The sequence below is a fragment of the Eutrigla gurnardus genome (genome assembly GCF_963514095.1).
Source record: "Eutrigla gurnardus genome assembly, chromosome: 19".
Taxonomy (NCBI): domain Eukaryota; kingdom Metazoa; phylum Chordata; class Actinopteri; order Perciformes; family Triglidae; genus Eutrigla; species Eutrigla gurnardus.
Window position 1 is genome coordinate 2201437 of NC_139930.1, and position 20356 is coordinate 2221792.

General features: G+C 42.9%; 2 protein-coding genes and 1 long non-coding RNA gene across 3 annotated transcripts in view; 2 read left to right on the forward strand and 1 right to left on the reverse strand.

Annotated features, from left to right (window-relative positions):
• Positions 1-250: 250 nt before the first annotated feature.
• Positions 251-4469, forward strand: ntmt1 (N-terminal Xaa-Pro-Lys N-methyltransferase 1). Its single transcript, XM_084034757.1, has 4 exons — positions 251-399; positions 1602-1761; positions 2654-2906; positions 3654-4469. The coding sequence occupies exons 2-4, from the start codon at positions 1603-1605 to the stop codon at positions 3908-3910; spliced, it is 669 nt and encodes a 222-aa protein (XP_083890883.1). The 5' UTR covers positions 251-399; position 1602; the 3' UTR covers positions 3911-4469.
• Positions 4470-6307: 1838 nt separating this feature from the next.
• ndor1 (NADPH dependent diflavin oxidoreductase 1) overlaps positions 6308-20356 on the reverse strand; it is a 29081-nt gene continuing 15032 nt past the window's right edge. The window contains exons 10-16 of the mRNA XM_084034756.1: positions 19889-19996; positions 19685-19799; positions 16010-16153; positions 15805-15923; positions 11336-11430; positions 6471-6622; positions 6308-6434 (exon numbers count right to left, since the gene is read on the reverse strand). Coding sequence (XP_083890882.1) covers positions 6478-6622; positions 11336-11430; positions 15805-15923; positions 16010-16153; positions 19685-19799; positions 19889-19996 — 726 coding nt within the window. The 3' untranslated portion in view covers positions 6308-6434; positions 6471-6477. The remainder of the gene's footprint in view (positions 6435-6470; positions 6623-11335; positions 11431-15804; positions 15924-16009; positions 16154-19684; positions 19800-19888; positions 19997-20356) is intronic.
• Positions 12176-14418, forward strand: LOC311029864. Its single transcript, XR_014598921.1, has 3 exons — positions 12176-12401; positions 12998-13083; positions 13696-14418. It is a non-coding gene; the product is annotated as an uncharacterized lncRNA (long non-coding RNA).

Consider the following 20356-nt stretch of genomic DNA (forward strand, 5'->3'; position numbering starts at 1 on the left):
TTCGCCGAGCATTTTTAGATTTAACATTGAACATGTGTAAATGTAGAGTACTGACAGTGTCGGAAACGGGGCTCCGCTGAATGTGTCCCGGTTGGATATGGGGACCGTTGCCGCTCCCGGTCCCGACGATGCTGAAACGTAACCATGGATTTGTGTTTCCGCCACTTCGTCCCGGAGCTTGAAGCGGGCTCGTCTGCAAAAAGGCTCATAGCGAGTTAGACAATTACCGACCCGCCACCAGGGGCGCTGTCTTCACGTCTTTTTCCGGGAGCCAAATAAGGAAATGACGTGCTGCTACACATGGTGCAGAATCTCAAATAGAAAAGTGAACCACTGACGCCGGTCCGGGTCTGTGAGGGGTCGAGGAGGGTGTGGGACCTGCTGCTGACACAAGTCGAGGTGAGTGTTATTATGAAGAATCGCTTTCATGAGGTTTAGAAACACCGAAGTCAGTATTTTATCCTGGAAACAGAGCTGTCGGTGGCTAACTAGCTAACGTTAGCTTCTTGGCTAAAGCCACAACATGGAATTTAGCACGTGCAGGAGCCTTTTAACGTCACTTAACGTTACATATTGGTAATTAAGTTAGAAACTGCTGTCAATTTAGAACTCAAAAAGTGGCTCATGGGAAATATAATGGGTGTTATTATTGGCTTAGAACTTAAAGTTAGTTCACTGTCTCACCATGATTATCTTTAAATTCCCACGTCCTTTAAATGCATCTATAACAAAGTTATTACCATCAGTATGTCACAAGATGGCTGCTGACAGCTGACCTGCCAAGTGTAGCCAGATTGGGGGGGAGAGCTGAGTGAATATGGATAACTACATCTTAATCAGGCATATCACGATTATCCTGCCAAAATAATTGCGATTCACAATATTATCCATATGCTTAAAACTCTTAAATAGCACTTAAACATACTGGAATCACTTTACATTTTCTTAAGAAACAAATATTTGTAATGTCTCACACAGAAGACACGCCTCTTTTTTTGAGTGAACATCCTTTTTAGTAAATAAGATGATCATCAAACATCTCCCTGCATAATTACAGGATAAATAAATTATTAAAATGTTTGTATCCTGTATTTTTAAAATCAGGCTCTATTTTCACTTCTCTACCATGATAGTTACAATTATCCCCATAATGGGAATTCACCACGATCGGTTATTGTGAGTGTTTTTATGTGATCCGATGCGTGATAAAATCCTATATCGTCCCAGGAGATGGAGATTGTAAGGATGACGGCTCAAATGTATCAACAACGCCTAGAAGCATAGTGGATACTAAAAAGGACAAGCAATATGACAGGAAGTACGTTTAAAATGCAGAAAGCATTTTTACTACAGAAGCAAACAAATGTAAAAAAAAATAAAATAACGATTGTAATTGGAATAATAAAATAACAATATATAGGTATCGTGTCTCAGTCAAAATTAAATGATGTGCCAAAGATACAATTACAAAGGACTTTTAGAAGAAAGACGGAACAAAGGGGGAAAAGAAGAAGGCATCATATTGGTAGTTGAAGAAGGCTTTGACTCACAGCAGTGACGAGTAGTTTGTTGTTGTTGTTTTTGTCTGTGTACCGTGACAGGATGGGGGACAAAGCAGAATGTGAGGTGAGCTTCTACTCCAATGCAGAGGACTACTGGAGGGAGGTCCCCCCCACAGTGGACGGCATGCTGGGAGGCTATGGCAGCATCTCCAGCATTGACATCAATGGATCCAAGGCTTTCCTGCAGAAGTTCATTGGTGTAAGAAACATTTGACCTTGTCAGACTGCCATTTGCCAGTTTAATGGGTACATTTAGACTAGGGATGACACCATATACGATGCACGATAAGATCATCGAGGTGAATTTTCATTATTGGGATATTTGTTTACTCCCTACCATACAGTCCTATATAAAGATTTCCTGAATTAATTTGAATTGCCACAAGGGGGAGCCCACGTCCTTCCAGTCTGTGTCACCATGGCTGTAGACTCAAAATTGTCTTGCCCGCTGTAGCCAGCCACCACCTAGTCCAGGGATTCTCAAGGAGTTATACTGCCAAAATAATGGCGATTCATGATATTCAGATAATCGTGAAAATGGGCTGAAAACTCTTAAAATAGGGCTACAACATAGTGGAATCACTTGACATTTTGTGAACAAACCACACTTTTTATTGCATCTTTTTAGTGGAAGTCCTTTTAAGTGAAAATGATTCAAATCTTAAATGAGACGATCATGAATTATAAGGTCTCCCTGCATAAATAAAGGACAAATTCATTTTTAAAAAGTATTTTTGACTGTATTTTTTCTGAATCGGGCTCTATTTTTCACTTCTCTACCATGATGGAAAGCTACTCTCTATATATATTTATGATTATCCCCATAATACAACACCATGATCAACTTTTTTTTGCTTATTATGCCTGATAAAATCCTATGTTGTCCATCGCTATCCGTGACAGACTCCGACCCTTCCATCGTCAGTCGTCCCTCCTCCCATCAGCTGTAGGTCGCTTCATTTTTTTAATGCCGTAGCGGTTAAATAGATCGTTTTGTGAAGTTTCCTGCCACACGTATGCTTTACACGTCCACACACGACAGAAGCAGCTTTGATTCACTAGTGAGCTCTTGTGTGTTTGTGCTGTTGAAGGAAGGAGAAGGGAAGACAGGCACGGACTGTGCTCTGGACTGCGGAGCAGGAATCGGCAGGATCACCAAACGTTTACTGCTGCCTCTGTTCAAGACCGTGGACCTGGTGGACGTGACGCAGGAGTTCCTGGACAAAGCCAAGACGTACCTGGGAGACGAAGGCAAGAGAGTTGGGAAGTACCTCTGCAGAGGCCTGCAGGACTTTATCCCAGAAAGTGGCCTTTATGATGTCATCTGGATCCAGTGGGTCATTGGTAAGTTGCTACAATGGCTGCCTATCCCTCGGTGAAAATGCCTAAAATAATACATCCAGAATGAATCAGGAATAGCTCCTCAACTATAAAGCTTCTACAGTATGCATATATCTGGTCTCATTTTAAAGGTAATGTTATTTTAAAAAGTGGTGGTATATTGTGTCTCCTCCATAAATAATTGCACAAACATTTGTATATTTATGCACATGTCCATGGTCTCTGAATGACAAAGAATTAGAATTACAACTACTAGAATGTTTCTTCCTAACTGTCACCAACCAACCCCCCTTCACCCTTTTAATTAGCCTGTGAATCACGTATGCTAATTGATGGTGCTAACCACTAGCATACACATATCCCAGCCCTGTTCACAAATGTTTAGAACGGTATTCTGTCACTATAACAGACCTTTACAGCACTCAGCTAGCATCCTCCTAACAGCCTCCATGCCAGTGATGAGCCCAGCAGTTCATGCTTCAGCCACACACTGCGGTCACAGTGTAGGAAAGCTCATTCCTACCAGCAGATACTCAACAACACACACTCACCAGATGTTCTAATGTTCTGATGCTTTCATTTCAAGTCTCCAGCAGAAAGAGAAGGTTCTGTGATTGGAATGATACGCTTCAATATCCAGGCTGGAGACAATTGAGCCCAAACTCTGGAGTTAGTTGCTCTTAAAGGCAGAACTGTTGCCCTCCGTCGGGGCTCTATGGACAATGAATACAACATTGTGTTTCTCCTCAGGCCACCTGAGAGACGACCACCTGGTGGACTTCCTGCAGCGTTGCCAGAAAGGCCTGCGGCCCAACGGCCTCATCATCATCAAGGACAATGTGTCTTACGAGGGGGTGGTGCCCGATGATGTGGACAGCAGCGTCTGCCGAGACCTGGAAATCGTTCACCGTCTGGTGGGCAGAGCCGGCCTCCGAATCCTCCACCAGGAGCAACAAGTTAACTTCCCAAAGGAGATCTACCAAGTCCACATGCTGGCTCTTAGATAGGACCTGGTCCACGGGAATAATGTATTTGTAATGACCTTTTTTAAAGTCAGCAATCCATTTATTCTGAGAAAAGATCTGCAGTGTGTGTGTGTGTGTGTGTGTGTCTGGATTGTGTGTGTAACGTCTTGGCCAACAGGCCTTCAGGTGCAGCCACATTAGCTCCTGTCTTATGAATATTTGCTCCGTCTTCCATTCAACGCGTGGGTGTGATGTCCGGCAGTACCGCAGCTCTGTGGATGAGCACCGCTGGCCAGTACAAACTCTGAGGCACCGACGACAGCATCGCTACAGTCTCCAAGTCGTCATCACTTTGCTCTGTAGTTATTTATCAGCCACGTTGGAGCTGCGACAGGTTGAACAGGAGACTAGGGTGACCCCACCCGACCTCGGGGTCCTGGATCCTCGCTGGCATTGGGGCATCGTCCAGCCGCCAATTCATAGGCACACACACGTTTTCTGGACATTTTATAGTTTATTAAAGACAGGTGTGCTGATGAACGTGCTAACGGAGCTTTTGCTGTATTTTACTTGTGTTAATTAGAGATGTCTCGTCAACTTTTGTTTTTGTCTCAGTCCTTATTTATTATTGGATACTGCTTATAATACTAATATTGACAGAAATGTTGATTAAATGAATGAGGAGCGATTAGTAGTGTCATAATACCAAACTTGTGTTTTCAATACGATACCCTGCCTAAATATATCGATACTGAAAAGATACCACGCAAAACGAGTGATGGGATAATGAACATGGAACTTAATGTTTTCCAATTAATCTAAAATGTATTACTTAAAAACAATACATAGTATGAATTAATCCGATGTCCCATATGTTTGAGATTGTGATTTCTTAGATAGTCAACTTCATATTTACAAGCAGATATCATATTTAATAGCGTTTTCTTGTAAAACAGCGCCCCCCGTCGGTGCTACAGTAACAGTTCAGGTGGAGAGTGGTACTGCAGCGGGGAGAGAGGCTTCCAGAACAAAAAGACACTAAATGATAATACATTCAGATGAAGGAGCTGAAAGCTGCTAAAAACAGGAAGACCCCACAGGAAGTGTAGAAAGCTCTGGTAGAGTTGAAGTGAACGTCGCTCTTTTCCTTTGAGTCCACTTCAGGTTCCTGAGAAAGCCGGTAAAACCAGACTTCACCACGTGGTCCCTGGTGGATTATGTGTTGATGGATTACAGGAGACGCTTGGACAGATTCAGAAAAGATGCTGAGTCTACTTTTATCAGACCTGTTACAGACCAGTGGTGGGACCCACTGAGACTACAGACCTGTTACAGACCAGTGGTGGGACCTCACTTCAGACTCCTGGACCGGTCCTATTAGAATAAAAATGCCACTCTGCGCTCTGTCCAAAATCTGCTCACCGCCGGCCCGGTAAACTCAAGTTGTCTTCCATCCACATGCACCAAAATGTCACAGTCGGCCTTTTCTCAGTCAAAGAAGGAACCAAATTTAAAATGTATTTGACATTTGATTTACATTATATTGCCAAAAGTATTGGCTCACCTGCCTTGACTCTCATATGAACTTAAGTGACGTCCCATTCTTAATCCATAGGGTTTTATATGAGGTCGGTCCACCCTTTGCAGCTCTAACAGCTTCAACTCTTCTGGAAGGCTTTCCACAAGGAAGTAGACCGCTGCTAGATATGAGCACTCAGGTTCCCCAGAAGATGAACCTGAATAAAAGACTGGTTGTTTTCTCTGAGAGGAGTGGAATGGGGATTTGGTTTATGTTTCATAACTCAAAGGGTTGGGCTTTAGATTATGGCTGCTAATATACTTTGAATTTCAGGAGAAATTTCCCCAATATATAACAATAAACCTTCACGTATGGATTGTCACATTGATTAGAAATTGATCCTCATCCGATTATTGGCTAGAACTGAAACTAAACTAAAACAAAAGTGACTCTTCATAGAAGCTGAATGTCGTTTTCAGATGAACGTGTTTATTTTTAAACAATAAATCACAGCTGTATTTCACAGTGGCTGCTTCTTCAAGTTAGGATTCACTCACCCAGTCACTCCACGTCATGTAATGTTACATGGATCATCGTCATGTTCCGCTCGGTTAAAAGCACGGACGAAAATACTTTTTGTTTTTTTGAGGGTCAAAAATCAATGTTTCCACTTCCATACGTAGGTGAGACTATGAATGTAAATGATTTCCTGTCTGTCCGTCTGTCTGTCTGTAACAGAAGAACCCTTCTGGGTCACCTCCAGCACCTGAACCAAGGCCCTCCCCTTCCTGTGTCCCCATGGGACCTCATTTGCAAATAAATATGTGCAGTAGCAAACAGAGAGAGAAACATACTTTTTTGATTCTGTTTGAATTGCCATGAACTGCATATATAATATTTTATTTTTATTGTTTATGTGGTTGTTTATGTGGTTGAAAGCTCCAAAAAGGTAGTAAGTTACCCTTGAGCTTAGCCTATTTTAAAATTAACTTCCCTGCTTCTGTCTCCCAATCAGAGGGTAGTCTCACACAGTCAACATGGCAGCAGAAGTTCAAAGTGAACTGTGGCCTCGTGGCTTTGGGTCATGTGATCAGGACCAGGTCTCACTCTGGAATTGTCCCGTCTTCTCCATGGTGACCAGCATCTGTTCGGCGTCCTCGGCGGACACGCCCCCCTCCTTCTGGAACACCTCCTTCAGAGCGTCACACACACTGGTCGGCATCTGTTTAGCATTCCTGTCCACAAGAAGTCCACACTGTCACTCCAATAGTAACCATAGAAACAGACCTCACCATCAAATCTCACTGAGGGGAGCTTTCTCCCTGTCTCCCTGTGATAGACTGGTTACCTGTCTGTCTCTACATGTCAGCCCTGTGATAGACTGGTTACCTGTCTGTCTCTACATGTCTCCCTGTGATAGACTGGTTACCTGTCTGTCTGTACATGTCGGCCCTGTGATAGACTGGTTACCTGTCTGTCTCTACATGTCTCCCTGTGATAGACTGGTTACCTGTCTGTCTCTACATGTCTCCCTGTGATAGACTGGTTACCTGTCTGTCTCTACATGTCAGCCCTGTGATAGACTGGTTACCTGTCTGTCTCTACATGTCAGCCCTGTGATAGACTGGTTACCTGTCTGTCTCTACATGTCAGCCCTGTGATAGACTGGTTACCTGTCTGTCTCTACATGTCTCCCTGTGATAGACTGGTTACCTGTCTGTCTCTACATGTCAGCCCTGTGATAGACTGGTTACCTGTCTGTCTCTACATGTCAGCCCTGTGATAGACTGGTTACCTGTCTGTCTCTACATGTCAGCCCTGTGATAGACTGGTTACCTGTCTGTCTCTACATGTCTCCCTGTGATAGACTGGTTACCTGTCTGTCTCTACATGTCAGCCCTGTGATAGACTGGTTACCTGTCTGTCTCTACATGTCTCCCTGTGATCGACTGGTTACCTGTCTGTCTCTACATGTCAGCCCTGTGATAGACTGGTTACCTGTCTGTCTCTACATGTCTACCTGTGATAGACTGGTTACCTGTCTGTCTCTACATGTCAGATAGACTGGTTACCTGTCTGTCTCTACATGTCAGCCCTGTGAAAGACTGGTTACCTGTCTGTCTCTACATGTCTACCTGTGATAGACTGGTTACCTGTCTGTCTCTACATGTCTACCTGTGATAGACTGGTTACCTGTCTGTCTCTACATGTCTACCTGTGATAGACTGGTTACCTGTCTGTCTCTACATGTCAGCCCTGTGATAGACTGGTTACCTGTCTGTCTCTACATGTCAGCCCTGTGATAGACTGGTTACCTGTCTGTCTCTACATGTCTCCCTGTGATAGACTGGTTACCTGTCTGTCTGTACATGTCGGCCCTGTGATAGACTGGTTACCTGTCTGTCTCTACATGTCTCCCTGTGATAGACTGGTTACCTGTCTGTCTCTACATGTCTCCCTGTGATAGACTGGTTACCTGTCTGTCTCTACATGTCAGCCCTGTGATAGACTGGTTACCTGTCTGTCTCTACATGTCAGCCCTGTGATAGACTGGTTACCTGTCTGTCTCTACATGTCAGCCCTGTGATAGACTGGTTACCTGTCTGTCTCTACATGTCTCCCTGTGATAGACTGGTTACCTGTCTGTCTCTACATGTCAGCCCTGTGATAGACTGGTTACCTGTCTGTCTCTACATGTCAGCCCTGTGATAGACTGGTTACCTGTCTGTCTCTACATGTCAGCCCTGTGATAGACTGGTTACCTGTCTGTCTCTACATGTCTCCCTGTGATAGACTGGTTACCTGTCTGTCTCTACATGTCAGCCCTGTGATAGACTGGTTACCTGTCTGTCTCTACATGTCTCCCTGTGATCGACTGGTTACCTGTCTGTCTCTACATGTCAGCCCTGTGATAGACTGGTTACCTGTCTGTCTCTACATGTCTACCTGTGATAGACTGGTTACCTGTCTGTCTCTACATGTCAGATAGACTGGTTACCTGTCTGTCTCTACATGTCAGCCCTGTGAAAGACTGGTTACCTGTCTGTCTCTACATGTCTACCTGTGATAGACTGGTTACCTGTCTGTCTCTACATGTCTACCTGTGATAGACTGGTTACCTGTCTGTCTCTACATGTCTACCTGTGATAGACTGGTTACCTGTCTGTCTCTACATGTCAGCCCTGTGATAGACTGGTTACCTGTCTGTCTCTACATGTCAGCCCTGTGATAGACTGGTTACCTGTCTGTCTCTACATGTCTCCCTGTGATAGACTGGTTACCTGTCTGTCTCTACATGTCAGCCCTGTGATAGACTGGTTACCTGTCTGTCTCTACATGTCTCCCTGTGATCGACTGGTTACCTGTCTGTCTCTACATGTCAGCCCTGTGATAGACTGGTTACCTGTCTGTCTCTACATGTCTACCTGTGATAGACTGGTTACCTGTCTGTCTCTACATGTCAGATAGACTGGTTACCTGTCTGTCTCTACATGTCAGCCCTGTGAAAGACTGGTTACCTGTCTGTCTCTACATGTCAGCCCTGTGATAGACTGGTTACCTGTCTGTCTCTACATGTCGGCCCTGTGATAGACTGGTTACCTGTCTGTCTCTATATGTCTCCCTGTGATAGACTGGTTACCTGTCTGTCTCTACATGTCAGCCCTGTGATAGACTGGTTACCTGTCTGTCTCTACATGTCAGCCCTGTGATAGACTGGTTACCTGTCTGTCTCTACATGTCAGCCCTGTGATGGACTGCTTACCTGTCTGTCTCTACATGTCAGCCCTGTGATAGACTGGCTACCTGTCTGTCTCTACATGTCGGCCCTGTGATAGACTGGTTACCTGTCTGTCTCTAAATGTCGGCCCTGTGATAGACTGGTTACCTGTCTGTCTCTACATGTCGGCCCTGTGATAGACTGGTTACCTGTCTGTCTCTACATGTCTACCTGTGATAGACTGGTTACCTGTCTGTCTCTACATGTCAGATAGACTGGTTACCTGTCTGTCTCTACATGTCAGCCCTGTGATAGACTGGTTACCTGTCTGTCTCTACATGTCTACCTGTGATAGACTGGTTACCTGTCTGTCTCTACATGTCTACCTGTGATAGACTGGTTACCTGTCTGTCTCTACATGTCGGCCCTGTGATAGACTGGTTACCTGTCTGTCTCTACATGTCTCCCTGTGATAGACTGGTTACCTGTCTGTCTCTACATGTCTCCCTGTGATAGACTGGTTACCTGTCTGTCTCTACATGTCGGCCCTGTGATAGACTGGTTACCTGTCTGTCTCTACATGTCAGCCCTGTGATAGACTGGTTACCTGTCTGTCTCTATATGTCTCCCTGTGATAGACTGGTTACCTGTCTGTCTCTACATGTCAGCCCTGTGATAGACTGGTTACCTGTCTGTCTCTATATGTCTCCCTGTGATAGACTGGTTACCTGTCTGTCTCTACATGTCTCCCTGTGATAGACTGGTTACCTGTCTGTCTCTACATGTCGGCCCTGTGATAGACTGGTTACCTGTCTGTCTCTACATGTCGGCCCTGTGATAGACTGGTTACCTGTCTGTCTCTACATGTCTACCTGTGATAGACTGGTTACCTGTCTGTCTCTACATGTCAGATAGACTGGTTACCTGTCTGTCTCTACATGTCAGCCCTGTGATAGACTGGTTACCTGTCTGTCTCTACATGTCTACCTGTGATAGACTGGTTACCTGTCTGTCTCTACATGTCAGATAGACTGGTTACCTGTCTGTCTCTACATGTCAGCCCTGTGATAGACTGGTTACCTGTCTGTCTCTACATGTCTACCTGTGATAGACTGGTTACCTGTCTGTCTCTACATGTCTACCTGTGATAGACTGGTTACCTGTCTGTCTCTACATGTCTACCTGTGATAGACTGGTTACCTGTCTGTCTCTACATGTCGGCCCTGTGATAGACTGGTTACCTGTCTGTCTCTACATGTCTCCCTGTGATAGACTGGTTACCTGTCTGTCTCTACATGTCGGCCCTGTGATAGACTGGTTACCTGTCTGTCTCTACATGTCTCCCTGTGATAGACTGGTTACCTGTCTGTCTCTACATGTCTCCCTGTGATAGACTGGTTACCTGTCTGTCTCTGCATGTCGGCCCTGTGATAGACTGGTTACCTGTCTGTCTCTACATGTCGGCCCTGTGATAGACTGGTTACCTGTCTGTCTCTACATGTCAGCCCTGTGATAGACTGGTTACCTGTCTGTCTCTATATGTCTCCCTGTGATAGACTGGTTACCTGTCTGTCTCTACATGTCTCCCTGTGATAGACTGGTTACTTGTCTGTCTCTACATGTCGGCCCTGTGATAGACTGGTTACCTGTCTGTCTCTACATGTCGGCCCTGTGATAGACTGGTTACCTGTCTGTCTCTACATGTCGGCCCTGTGATAGACTGGTTACCTGTCTGTCTCTACATGTCAGCCCTGTGATAGACTGGTTACCTGTCTGTCTCTACATGTCTCCCTATGATAGACTGGTTACCTGTCTGTCTCTACATGTCAGCCCTGTGATAGACTGGTTACCTGTCTGTCTCTACACCCCCCCGACTCTGAATACAGGATAAGCGGTAGACGATGGACGGATGTACGATAGTCAACAGTTGGAGACAAATAATCTCTAGTGATTGGTTAGTGAAAATTTAAACCCGCCCCCACGTAAATCTATGAGAGTGGAGGAACCGTCAGACTGAAAAGAAACAGAGGGACAAGTCTACTGATATCAGGCAGCTGGAGCCTAATTAGCTTCAAATAAACGGTTGGATGTTTTTTTTTGGCTGTGACCATGAACAGGAGGAATGATCCACGCTGATATGAACACCTGTTGTTTTCAGACCGATCTGAAATGCGTTGACCTAAATGATTGGAGCATATGTGGGGAGTTTATACCCGGTGTTTGGACTCACCCAGCGATGTAAAAACTGGCTCCTCTATTGGCTAGCAGGTCCCAGAGCAGCTGAGCGTTGTCCCTCACACGCTCCTGAACGTACACCTTCTCCTCCTGAGATACAACAACATCCACCGTTAGTACGTACACACACACACACACACACACACACACACACACACACACACACACACACCTTCCTGTTGTTGTTAATTTTACCACATAAACTGAGCGGCTGAAGTCCTGAAGTCCGAATTTATTGTAAAATAAACATTACATGAAAATAAGATGCAGATGTGTTTGTTCTTGTTCTGCTGTAGATTCTTTTGATCCACTGAGCTCAATGAAGGTAACCTGCTGTAAGCTGTCCTCCTCACCAGGCATACCAGCATATAGAATAGTGCCTTCATCACTTACAGAGGGGGCCAACACTGTCAGTGGACAAGGTGGACACCATCTTCCTGTTTTAGTTTTTAAGTTATTAATAATAATATTACAAATGTTAGTGGTATGGATGAAGTACAGTAACAGTCTGAACAGGTGAGTCTTGAGCCTTTTTCGGAAGATGGCAAATCACTCTGATGTCCTGACGTTGGTCGGGAGTTCGTTCCACCACTGAGGACCAGAACAGAGAAGAGTCTGGACTTTGCTGAGCGACATTTGTTTGATTTCAGCGATGGTGGTGCCAGCCGGCCAGCTGAAGTAGAGGAGCGAAGTGCTCGCGTCGGGGCATGAGGTTTGACCAGTGTTTGAGGGTAGATGGGTGCCGTTCCATTGATGGCCCTGAAGGCCAGTGTCATTGGCTGTGTTCGAAATGCCATACTAACGTCCTACTCGTACTCAATCGTGACGTAAATTTGAGTACGTAGTGCGTTCAGATACAATAGTATGTGGATTTGTGTACGCGAGAAATGCCCGGATGTATACTGCATTGGCAAGAATTTCTGAGTATACAGCGGACCTTGCTAAATCTACTCAACTTCCCCAAAATGCATTGCGGCTCGTCTGACTTCTAAAAAGTTTTGGATAATGGCGGACGACTGCGGTGATTCTGGCGAGGAGCCCGACACAAACCGCATACACATGTAAGTATACTGTAACATGATTTTTATGTTTCCAGCTGACTTTTAAATCGTATTGATAATGAACGTTACTTTATTGTTGTTGGAATTGTACGTTAACGTAACGAATCGAAGGTCCTGCCAGCCGGCTAGCCTACTGACGCTAATTTACCATAGGGGTTAGCGAGCGTAAGCGGATCGGCAAATGTGCCGTTTTTACCGACGTTAACTAAGAATATGGTGCTTATGTTAAACCGTGGTGGTTATATATTTACTAACGGCGGTAAATAACGCGGTGCACCGTTCGTTAAAGGGACGGATGAAAACACCGAGCGCCTCATTCAGTGGAGGGAACTATGAGGAGAAGTTCACCGGCAGGAGGAATGATGCTCTGAGAGGCTTCACTTAAGAAAATGTGGTATTAAATGTTATAATTCTCATATGCAGGGCTTAACTACTACTGGTGCATATTTAGCTACTCAATGATATAAGGTTGAACACCAGCGTATATAGATGGGAGATGTGCTGCTCTCCTGAGATGTCTACCTGAAACGTTCTGTTGAACAGCAAGAAATCATCAATGAACTGTAACACTTTTCTACGTGCTGATCTTCATATAGGATGTTTATTGGAGAACATTAGATGGAGGGAAGGTGGAGCCGGATGGACAAAGAAGAAGTGGGAGAACATGAAGCAGAAATACAAGGTGAGTTGGAAGCAGTTTAAAGTATTGAACTCTACAGCATAAAATAAACCAGATGAAGTTGTCTTTCTTATTAATAATCAGGCAAAGTCAGTGCAGGGTAATATCTACAATGTGTTCAAACATCAGAGTCCATTAAGTTGGTTCCATGTGGAACAGTATTACTGTACATATTATAATATATGACTAGTGGTGAATAGTTGATCTATACAATGATTATGAGAAGTGTTGTTAGTATGAACTGAAGATGTCAGCACTGAGGGAGGAGAGGTCACTGCTGCACACTGGAAGTGTTTGTTGTCATGGATGAGGTGATGGAGCAAAGACCTGCTATTACCCCACTACACCCCATCTCCTCAGCCATGATGCCAACCACTGCAGCAGGGTCTCTCCTCCAGAGCAGGAGGGAAATAGACCTGCAGGCCGAAAACATGAGTCAACAATCATATATATTCAGATATTTATTATTTAGATTTGTACACAGCCTAATAATCGTAAAACATTTAACAGGAAACATTTGTCTGTAACAACTTCTACTGTGTGGTATTACTTATAAACTGCACTACTGATAAACACAAATAAAACCTCAACAATAATATTGTTCCTCCAACACAGGGATCTGCAGCTACGAGCCTCTGAGGATATCCCAGGACTGCTGGAGTGGCTCGTTGGCTTCGTCGCTGTCATCCCCATCACCACCGTGGAACTATGGACATGGAACCCATCCGTTCTGTTAGTAAGCAGTGGACGAGGTTCTCCGTGGAACACCTTGAAAGACAGAAGTCCTTCCTTAAATCCCCTTCCCGAAGTAGAGGCCCAGCGGGGGAACATGAGGATTGACCTGCAGTATGGCCGTCTGCACCAACCTGTAACAGAAAACATCAGATATTACATTTATTCTGAATGCTTTCCTATTCATTTGTTGATAAACTACTCATTTCTTCTTATCATACACGTATTGCAACCTGTATATATAACATGGATTATTTGTCTAATAAATTATTCACTAATATCCCACTTGCTTGTACTTGTTTATTTTTATCACACCAAACTCATACATGATATTATTAAAACCACTTATATTAGCCTACATGTAGCCTACATTTGTTTATGCATGCATATACACATCTATTGATAATCAAATAATAAAGGAACATATTTAAACCAGATAAGTCATATTACTTACTTCAGAGGGAAATCCAAATTCCATGTATGTGAATAATGTAGCTCCTCCGACGGGCAGATTGCCTGCGTCGTCTCCGCGGTGAAGGTTGCTGGTGTTCCGTGGTCAGAGCTATAATACGATCTATGAACGGACGATTAATGATCGATAAAAGCTGCTTAATAGTCGCGATCGATGGCGAGTGAAGAAGCTACTCAGGTAAGAGGAAGAAAGAGGGAAACCGTGGGAGCGCGCATATATAATAAACTGTAGAAAACATTTGACAGTTGTAATTTGACTTTAAGATATTTAGAAATATTAAATTAACTGTAATAATAATCATGCTTTATATTTTGATAAGTAATTAATATAAAACGGGAGCTAGAACCGCTAACATAATCGATTCGGTTACGTGAGAGTAGATGAGGACGAGATGTCAATAAAGTTAAAAAAAAACAAAAAAATGTAGTATGAGATGTGTATACTTCGGTGTGAACAGTCTGAGGGTAACAGCATACTCAAACGTTCATTTAGTAGGCAGTATACAGTACATACACGTTGAGTATGTAGTAGGCAGTACGTTAGTATGGCATTTCGAACACAGCCATTGTCTTGAATTGGATGCGTGCTGCAACAGGAAGCCAGTGGAGGTCACGGAGGAGGGGGGTCACATGGGAGAATTTGGGTAGATTGAAGACAAGGCGTGCTGCAGCGGTTTAGTCACAGAGGCCGGGAGTCCAGCCAGGAGAGAGTTGCAGTAGTCAAGGCGGGAGATGACCAGTGCTTGGACCAGGAGTTGCGTTGCATCCTTTGTGAGGAAGGTCCGAATCCTGCGGATATTGTAGAGGGCAAATCTGCAGGATCGGGCCACAGCAGTGATGTTGGGGGTGCAGGATAGTTGGTCATCGAGGATTACACCCAGGTTCCTCGCAGTTGAGGAAGGCAATACTGTGATGCCCTCGACAGTGACCGACAGGTCCATGCGAGGGCAGTCTTTCCCTGGGATGAAGAGGAGTTCGGTTTTATTCAGGTTAAGCTTGAGGTGATGTGCAGTTGTCCAGACAGAGATGTCAGCCAGACAGTCCGAGATGTGCCATCCATCTACCCATCGTTCTTCATCTTCATCATCATCACCCATCCATTCACTCATTGTCTTCCACCAGCTGGCCTCAGCGGTTGCTTTCCTTGACTGATCATAGTAAACACTGTTTTGTTGTTTCTTATCCTTTGATGGGTTCGGCAGTTCTATTGTCCTGGCTTTGTTTTGTTAGGGTTTAGTTTTATGTTGTTTTAGGTTAGAGGGAAGAACCCAGATCCTACAACCCATTGTGGGTTGGTTGGTCTGGTCCGGGTGTTTCCCTTTTTCCTTTGTTTATTGATCCATCAGCCTTTTGACATTGGTTGGGGATAATTTATGTTTCTGTCAATAAACATTTCAATTATTGTCCAACTTTCCAACTTATTTTGATAATGTTAAACCTCTTATGGTAAAGAGTCTTTTGGGGTCAGAACAATATTGTAAAGTGTGCATATTTTATTGAATTGAATTGAACATGTCTGACCTGATCTCGTGAGAAGGCAGTGAAGAGGGTCAGACCTCCAATCTTCATCAAGTCCTCCCACTCTGAGCTGAAGTAGAAGTCTTTGGACTCAGAGCGGCAGCCAAAGAACAGGACGTTGGCTAAACAGCAGGAAGACAGGGAGGACAGGGTCATGAAATGAGCTCGTTCATTTAGAAAAGTAAGAGGGCCAAAGCCAGTCAGTCACCATGTTTTCCCTCCGCCATCCTCTCCTGTATAGCCGACCTGAAGGGTGCCACTCCTGTTCCAGGTCCAACCATTATCACAGGGTAGTCCTCTTTAGGGAAGTTAAGGGTTCCCTTCTTCACCCACAGAGGCACATGCACCTCCCCTGTAACACAGTGTAGTAAAAGAAATGTCACTTGACCTTTGTGATGTAATGGAACAGATAATCAGCAGGTCCATCTTCTCTAAGTTATGTGGTGGTTTTTAAAAACCTCCTGCATACATTGTTTCCTGTGGCTAAAAAGTTTAATTGAATGAAGCCTGAAATTCCTTGCAGGCAATTAATATGAAACATCTGCATGAAGTGGTGGCTGAGAGAGTGTGTGCAGTGAATGAGTTAGTGTGTGCAGTCAATAAATATGTATGTGCATTAAATGAGTTAGTGTAGTAAATTAATTAGTGTGTAGTAAATGAGTTTGTGTGTGCATTAAATGAGTTAGTGTGTAGTAAATGAGTTAGTGTGTAGTAAATGAGTTAGTGTGTAGTAAATAAATGTGTGTGCAGTAAATGAGTTAGTGTACGTAGTAAATGAGTTAGTGTGTAGTAAATGAGTTAGTGTAGTAAATGAGTTAGTGTGTAGCAAATGAGTTAGTGTGTAGTAAATGAGTTAGTGTGAAGTAAATGAGTTAGTGTGTAGTAAATGAGTTAGTGTGTAGCAAATGAGTTAGTGTGTAGTAAATGAGTTAGTGTATGCAGTAAATGAGTTAGTGTGTAGTAAATGAGTTAGTGTAGCAAATGAGTTAGTGTGTAGTAAATGAGTTAGTGTATGCAGTAAATGAGTTAGTGTGTAGTAAATGAGTTAGTGTAGCAAATGAGTTAGTGTGTAGTAAATGAGTTAGTGCAGCAAATGAGTTACTGTGCAGTAAAAAAGTTAGTGTGTGCAGTAAATGAGTTAGTGTACGTAGTAAATGAGTTAGTGTACGTAGTAAATGAGTTAGTGTGTAGTAAATGAGTTAGTGTAGCAAATGAGTTAGTGTGCAGTAAAAAAGTTAGTGTGTGCAGTAAATGAGTTAGTGTACGTAGTAAATGAGTTAGTGTACGTAGTAAATGAGTTAGTGTGTAGTAAATGAGTTAGTGTAGTAAATGAGTTAGTGTGCAGTAAATGAGTTAGTGTACGTAGTAAATGAGTTAGTGTGTGCAGTAAATGAGTTAGTGTGTGCAGTAAATGAGTTAGTGTACGTAGTAAATGAGTTAGTGTACGTAGTAAATGAGTTAGTGTGTAGTAAATGAGTTAGTGTGTAGTAAATGAGTTAGTGTAGCAAATGAGTTAGTGTGCAGTAAAAAAGTTAGTGTGTGCAGTAAATGAGTTAGTGTACGTAGTAAATGAGTTAGTGTACGTAGTAAATGAGTTAGTGTGTAGTAAATGAGTTAGTGTAGCAAATGAGTTAGTGTGCAGTAAAAAAGTTAGTGTGTGCAGTAAATGAGTTAGTGTACGTAGTAAATGAGTTAGTGTACGTAGTAAATGAGTTAGTGTGTAGTAAATGAGTTAGTGTAGTAAATGAGTTAGTGTGCAGTAAATGAGTTAGTGTACGTAGTAAATGAGTTAGTGTGTGCAGTAAATGAGTTAGTGTAGTAAATGAGTTAGTGTGTAGTAAATGAGTTAGTGTGTGCAGTAAATGAGTTAGTGTGTAGTAAATGAGTTAGTGTGTGCAGTAAATGAGTTAGTGTAGTAAATGAGTTAGTGTGTAGCAAATGAGTTAGTGTGTAGTAAATGAGTTAGTGTATGCAGTAAATGAGTTAGTGTGTAGTAAATTAGTTAGTGTAGCAAATGAGTTAGTGTGTAGTAAATGAGTTAGTGTAGCAAATGAGTTAGTGTGCAGTAAAAAAGTTAGTGTATGCAGTAAATGAGTTAGTGTACGTAGTAAATGAGTTAGTGTAGCAAATGAGTTAGTGTGCAGTAAAAAAGTTAGTGTGTAGTAAATGAGTTAGTGTAGTAAATGAGTTAGTGTGCAGTAAATAAATAAGTGCGTGCATTAAATGAGTGAGTGTGCAGTAAATTAGTTAGTGTTTGCAGTAAATGAGTGAGTGTGTGCAGTAAATGAGTGAGTGTGCAGTAAATGAGTTAGTGTTTGCAGTAAATGAGTGAGTGTTTGCAGTAAATGAGTTAGTGCAGTAAATGAGTTAGTGTGTGTAGTAAATGAGTTAGTGTAGTAAATGAGTTAGTGTGCAGTAAATGAGTTAGTGTGTGCAGTAAATGAGTTAGTGTGCAGTAAATGAGTTAGTGTGTGCAGTAAATGAGTTAGTGTGCAGTAAATGAGTTAGTGTGTGCAGTAAATGAGTTAGTGTGCAGTAAATGAGTTAGTGTGTGCAGTAAATAAATAAGTGTGTGCAGTAAATGAGTGAGTGTGCAGTAAATGAATGAGTGTTTGCAGTAAATGAGTGAGTGTGTGCAGTAAATGAGTGAGTGTGTGCAGTAAATGAGTGAGTGTGTGCAGTAAATGAGTGAGTGTTTGCAGTAAATGAGTGAGTGTTTGCAGTAAATGAGTGAGTGTGTGCAGTAAATGAGTGAGTGTGTGCAGTAAATGAGTGAGTGTTTGCAGTAAATGAGTGAGTGTTTGCAGTAAATGAGTGAGTGTGTGCAGTAAATGAGTGAGTGTGTGCAGTAAATGAGTGAGTGTGTGCAGTAAATGAGTTAGTGTACGTAGTAAATGAGTTAGTGTGTGTAGTAAATAAATGTGTGTGCAGTAAATGAGTTAGTGAGTGTAGTAAATGAGTTAGTGTACGTAGTAAATGAGTTAGTGAGTGTAGTAAATGAGTTAGTGAGTGTAGTAAATGAGTTAGTGTACGTAGTAAATGAGTTAGTGAGTGTAGTAAATGAGTTAGTGAGTGTAGTAAATGAGTTAGTGTACGTAGTAAATGAGTTAGTGTGTGTAGTAAGTAAATGTGTGTGCAGTAAATGAGTTAGTGTATGCAGTAAATGAGTTAGTGTGTGTAGTAAGTAAATGTGTGTGCAGTAAATGAGTTAGTGTGTGCAGTAAATGAGTTAGTGTGTGCAGTAAATGAGTTAGTGTGTGTAGTAAGTAAATGTGTGTGCAGTAAATGAGTTAGTGTATGCAGTAAATGAGTTAGTGTGTGTAGTAAGTAAATGTGTGTGCAGTAAATGAGTTAGTGAGTGTAGTAAATGAGTTAGTGAGTGTAGTAAATGAGTTAGTGTACGTAGTAAATGAGTTAGTGTGTGTAGTAAGTAAATGTGTGTGCAGTAAATGAGTTAGTGTATGCAGTAAATGAGTTAGTGTGTGTAGTAAGTAAATGTGTGTGCAGTAAATGAGTTAGTGAGTGTAGTAAATGAGTTAGTGAGTGTAGTAAATGAGTTAGTGTACGTAGTAAATGAGTTAGTGTGTGTAGTAAGTAAATGTGTGTGCAGTAAATGAGTTAGTGTGTGCAGTAAATGAGTTAGTGTGTGCAGTAAATGAGTTAGTGTGTGTAGTAAGTAAATGTGTGTGCAGTAAATGAGTTAGTGTATGCAGTGTGACTACATTTTAAATGAGTAATATAAGACACGGATCAGAATGGATCTGTTAGTACGAGTGGTTCTTGCATGACGCCCAATGTGTTGATGCATCGGTTCTACAAGTAGCCCAGACGTGAGGAACACGCTGTATGTTCGTCTGGAGTGAAGGCGGGTGTGGTGACAGACCTTGTGCAGGGTCCAGGGAGGCTAACCAGGTAGAGCAGAGACCTCGTCTGGGTTTGTACATTTTGGTTTTGTAACTAACCACAGCTACCAGGATCTCAAGCCTGTGTGGGTGAGCCTGCATGGAGAAGAAAAGCATGCCTGTCTGTCTTCACTACTCAATGAAGCTGATTTACAGCTTTACCTCGGGCATCCAGGTTAGCCTACCTGGAGAGAGGAGGCGATGGAGAATGAGCGAGGCTGGATCTCAGGGAACAGATCCAGGAGATAGTCTGCAGTGATCTCTGCTGTAGTGTGAGGGAAATCTGCTAAGGCCTGCAGCAGATAGACAGCAATGATCCCATTCATGTCATAAAAACAACATTTTGACTTCCTCTTTTCTACAAACGCAAATCCAGGTAAGGCAGACCCTCCAGGAGGGATAGTTGTGGATTTAAATAAAAATATATCATACATGCAATGTTTTGGTGAGTAGAAAACTGTTCGTAACATCATCACACTGGATATTTTCAGAAAGCTCTCACATCATGTTTAAACACGACACACACTTGGGCTGTCAGCAAACAACACCACATTGTATTTGATGTGATTAAAATCACCAGCTCGTCCGTCTGACCGAGTCACTTTGATGAATGTCAAATGAAATGTAGCGTTAGGAATAATCCAACAGCAAGC